Consider the following 5,507-nt stretch of genomic DNA (forward strand, 5'->3'; position numbering starts at 1 on the left):
ATACACTGCGGCAATTGTAACGTCACACATTCGCCACGTTTTTCACGACATCCGACGTGTTATCACTTGTAAAAAATGACAATCATGGAAATAATCCAGTTCACCGTAAATATGAACAAAAATTGAAACGAACCAGTTATTCCGGCCACTGCAGTATAGACCACACTAGAGCAGTTTACCAACTGTGACATTCCGGCAACTTACAAATGAACAAAAAACAAACAGCGCATACGTAACGTTTCATACTCGACATCGCACTGTAATTCAGTTAACATGACAAAACTGAGGATATCATCATGTAGATCAAAAACCAATCATCAGTCATCATCTTCGTTAATAGTCCATCTTTTGCCGTGCCTGATGTGGACTTTGCAGCATATATCCTCTCCACCGTTCTCCTGTCTTGCGTTGATCCCTTCATCTCTATGTCACAAGTTCGGTGACCTTCAGATCTTTCTTAAGCGGTCACGGGGACAATGCTACTGCGCTCCGACCTATCCATGTTCTCTTTGGTCTTTCCAAACGCGGAACGTATCCATTTATTCCAGGGATCTCTAAACATTCTTCCACAAACCTCAGTACTAGCCTCCGTTCGCGTCTACGCATTCGTCCGAACGTGCTTTTTATTCACAACGCCCAACCATTGTAGTCTTCTGGCATCTTGCGCCAGTTCTAATAATCGTTTACACTGTATTCTCTCCTTCAAGACCACAACATCACTCTCTTTTGCACACACATCAGTAACTGGGTTATCACTGAATTCCTAATCCTGCCATTTAATCTCCAGCTATGTATCTTAGCAATACGACTTCTGAATGCACATCGTTCTCAATATATTTTGCACCATTCACTCTGATTCTGTTCAAATAAGCCACCCAAAGACACTTTCCACCCGCGGTTCCCGTATATAAAACCGGATTTCACAAACCAGCCGACGTTTTTTTCCCCCGAGACAAGACTTTTTAGTGCAGGGAAAGTCGATGGAACGAAAAACTCGAAATAATTCCTAGCATAATAGATGTTTTTTCTGATACAATCTATATATGGCAAGTATATCTGCAATTTTCTCTCGGCTTTCTGTGACAACTTCCAACACATCACATCACAGATGTTGATTATGTCATCGGTTTCTTCGTCCCATATCTTATTAAACCAAAGATCAACAATGTTACATCTATCCACAAACACGTCAACGAATAGAAAATGTTGATTACCAAACATTGAGATATGGACAATAAGTAATAATGATCAAGAGGTAATAAAGACATAACAAAACGGTTGTAAATAACTACGGCATTGAGTCATAGACTCTCTTGTTAACATCATGATAACTGCTGCTACTAGCTGCGCTAGCTACGGAGCTGCAGCCATTAGCCGCTACTCTGCGAAGTCTGCTCCTTTAAAGCGCGAATAGCATCTCTGTGTTACGCTTCTCTAAAGCTAATGCTGCTGCGTGCGCTGCGCACTCATAGGCTCGCCGCCCACTGCTCGAGCTTGCTATGCGCGCTGCTGCTCTAAAGCTGTGCTGCTCTCGTCTCCGTCACACATTTTACTGCTCCGCGCTCGCGACTGCGCTCGGCTGACTACCCTAGCTGCTGCGCTGCTCGCTACGCACTTGACGCTTGCGCTATAACTGCGCTGCCCTAACAACAGCATTCTCACGCTGCTGCACTGCTGCTGCTGCACTAACTTACGGCTGTCTGCGGCTATACTGCGGCGCTGGCGCCAACTAGCTTGCTAGCTGGCGCGCACTGCTGTGCTGCTGCTCGCTTGCTAGCTGCTACGCTTGCGCTTGCGCACTGCATACTGCTGCGCTGCTACTAGGCTGCGCGCTGCTGCTGCGCTGCACATGCTCGCTGCTGCTGCTATGCACGACCTCGCGCGCTGCCTGCATACTTTGCGTCTACTGCAACTAACCGCCACGCGCTTGCCTTGCTGCGCTAACGCGTTGGTTGTCTGTTTTATTGGCCTGGCGCTGCGTATCACTGCCTTAGCAACCCGCTCGGCTTCGCTACCGCGCACTTGCTCTACTTCGCGCCGCGCTCCGGCCAGTACAGCCACCGTCAACCACGCGTTCGGAGTGGAAGTGTGCTCCGTGTGATCGTGGACGGGGCACCAAAGGAGGGGGAGTTTTTTTTTTCTCTGTCTGTACCCACCTTCACAGTCCGCACCATAACAACCTCAGATAGCAAAACTCATGAACTTTCTCATAAATTTCCGTCCCGTAGTCTCCTCAGTCCTCTTTCACATTCCCTCTCTAGTAGATCAAATGAACAGCTGTTTCACTGTTGATCCCAAATATACACTGTAAGTATCACTGTAGATCCCAATCAAGCAATCCTGTTATGGATCAACTGAGAACACAAAATTAACAAAAGGGAGGACATGACGGACTATCACTGGTCGATTCCAAAATAAACACGTTGTCATTGTAGATTGACAGTATCACTGTAACCGGAATCCAATGAATCAACGGGAGTGGCTCGATCGACGCCGAAAATCGAATAACCGAGTTGATTCAAGGCCATTAATCATCATCACTCTGACCATCGACATCAGAAACCATCTGTAGGTTTCTGATGGTGTTCTGGCAACTTCAGTACAACAGACGGAAAACGATGTCTTATCAAATTTGAAGGGAGATCTTGCAATACCCTTGAAGGCGTGAAGAGTGCGACAGGCATTACCCCAAATGTTTACCGTCTTCAGAGTTCTAAGAAGTGTTTGTAAATCTTCATCTGCTGGTCGCTTCTTGTGGGTAGTGCCGTGCTTTGGAGTTTGAAGCATCTTGTCGAAGTTTGCACAAATGTCCATCATTACTGGAGCAGCCTTTGAAACTGCAATGATTGACTGTTCTGTTTTATTCGAACCCAATCCTTTTATCAGCTCTTTGATCATTTTCACCTCATTTTCTTTCTGAAGGTCTGTTGGTTTGTTGTTACCATTCCCTCCATGTGTGCTCACAAAGGATGCAGCTCTCACTCTCATGCCAATGGCAGGAGGCAGCAAAACCTCGGTTTTCAGTATATAGTCGACACATTCCACAAAGTACTTGGAGAGATAGGAGTGTGAATAGAAGAATGGAATCATCTCCTTGAGTATCACATTTGTGCGAATCACATCTCCTTCATGTATGGCATCACTCAGGTGTATCATGATGAAGTACCATTGGAGGTACTGCAGGACATAGTTGGACAGATCATCCACAGGGTCAACTTTGTCTGCCACCCTCCGGACCATGATGGGAAGTCCTGATATTGGTAATACAGTACATCCGATATTGAGATTTCCTTCTGCTATCTTTATCGTGAACACTTGCACGTTGATTGAAAGATCGAAACAAACATGGCCATCGTCACCGCCGAGACAAAGTCTGTAATCATGACATTTCTGTAGAAAACCTGTATGTGCATTTTCTTGCTGGCCGGGTCTTCTCCGTCCTACAAAGAGAACAATGCACAAATTGTCAATTCTTTGCATTGGATAAGTCATTGTCTGTGAATGGAAAGATTTCAGTATGCTATATATTATGTTCTGTTGTACACTTCATTTTGATGTTAAAATGTCTTATTGTTTAAAGAATTAAACAAAATATATAATTATGGACTTTCAATTATGTCAATTCATTGTTCGATGGCTCATAGTATGGCTAATACAACCAATATTGTTTTATTGATGCCATGTGATGTCTCGACCAATATAGAAGGTGATTCCTTCACCAGTGCCAGCCGATCAAATGATGTACTATACCTCTCTGCGTAATTGTATCCCCCGAACGAAGTTCGTGGGGATACTATGGGTTTGGCATCGTCGCGCCGCCGCCGCTGCCGCGCGCCGCTAGAGATTCCTGTGAACGCTCTACAGGCTGCAGTTCTTCTCGGATCATCTTCAATTTCGAAAGAAGTGCGTTATCGTAAAGCGAAGACACCTATTGTTTTGTGTGGGGCGGAGTCATCGTTGCCATGGTAACAACATTTTTGTCGAAATATTCTAGAACCTGTAACTCTACACTTTTTACGCCGATATCATGAAATTTATATTTGTATTAAAATTTAAAAATTTAAAATAAAAATTAAAATTTAATATTGTATTTAAATTCATTTTAATTTATGATTGTCATCAAGACATGTTATATCGGCCTGTGTGCCAAATTTCATGACAATCGGGTAAAAAAAGCACAAGTTACAGGTTCTACACATATTCCACAAAAATGTTGTTACCATGGCAACGATGACTCCGCCCACACCAAAAACGATTGCGTCTTCGCTTTACCATAACGCACCTTCATGCCAAATTGAAGATGATCCGAGATCGGGTAAAAAACTGCCCACCAGGTCATTCGACCTTTATTTCACCTTTACCTTGACCTTGATCATATTTCTCTTCCGCTCTCTAACTCAGCCCCTAATTGACCTAGCGCGACCCAAACTTGGTATGCTTACACATCTTGGGAGAAGGTCTGTCGCATACCAAAACCACCTACTGCCCTTGACCTTAGTTTGGACCTTCACCGTCGACTTACATCTCCTCTTCGGCCTCCTAGGGTAACCAGATTCCATATACTTGCACATCTGAGCACACCAGTTGTCTAACAAACCTTTGTCTTTGTGACTTATTTAACTTTACCTGCCTTCTACGTCCTTACAGAGATATTCTATTCATACTAGATCACGGGGGATACATGTAGTTGGCGACAACTGCTCATTTCTAGTTACTGGTATGGGTCTGGTATGGGAACCCTGACAAAGATTACAGTTAGTGCCATTACCTGCATGTCGAACTGGTTAAGGATTGAATCCAAGAGCTTGTCCATTACTGACGACGCAACTGCAGCTTTCTTCTCTTTGTGGACGAGTTTGATGTTGCTAGGAATATCAGAATGGTGTGGTTCATCATCTATGTCCTCCATCTTGAAGAAATCCATCAGGTAGTCAAGGAAGTACGCCTTTCCCACAAGTTTTGTGAAGTCATCATGAGCCTGGAACATACACCAGTGCAGGCAATTGATATTGTAACAACAACATGTCAAACATTACTCACAGTAGCATAATATGACACATACGAGACATATATGTCGTTGAGAAGTCATTGATTAACCACTCCGCGTTCAGGCCACAAAATTGTGAATGTGTAGGATATCTTTGAGTAGTAGTACTAGTATACTAGTACGTGCATTTGTACTTAGAGAGAATACAGGTGCTATTTTACATTCATTATATTACGGTTCATTATTTCTTTATTAACGGGTGTGTGTAGTTTTACTTTGATCTACTATATAAAGTACTTTCTAATGCGAGATATATATTAATGCGAGTTAGCGTTTATCGCATTTTTCGCATTAATAAATATCTCGCATTAATTTCTATTCTTACAGTATATAAAGCTAGCTATGATCAGTCGGTGGTAGTGGTGTCATGTACTCCAACGTGAGAGTCCTGTGACCACACGTTTTCTGACTTTCGATCTTGTCTGAGCATACGCTCTTGATATGATAATGAACATTCGCA

At 43.4% G+C, this 5,507-nt stretch overlaps 1 protein-coding gene across 1 annotated transcript in view; it reads right to left on the reverse strand.

Moving 5' to 3' along the window:
- Positions 1-2,265: 2,265 nt before the first annotated feature.
- The window catches only part of LOC106809250, a gene marked incomplete in the record, with an annotated part of 4,833 nt that continues 1,591 nt past the window's right edge, over positions 2,266-5,507 (reverse strand). Inside the window, 4 exon segments of the mRNA XM_014812257.1 lie at positions 2,266-2,340; positions 2,548-3,347; positions 3,350-3,440; positions 4,769-4,978. Of these exon segments, the coding sequence (XP_014667743.1) occupies positions 2,266-2,340; positions 2,548-3,347; positions 3,350-3,440; positions 4,769-4,978 (1,176 nt within the window).

This window comes from Priapulus caudatus, unplaced genomic scaffold (genome assembly GCF_000485595.1).
Source record: "Priapulus caudatus unplaced genomic scaffold, Priapulus_caudatus-5.0.1 Scaffold340, whole genome shotgun sequence".
Classification (NCBI taxonomy): domain Eukaryota; kingdom Metazoa; phylum Priapulida; class Priapulimorpha; order Priapulimorphida; family Priapulidae; genus Priapulus; species Priapulus caudatus.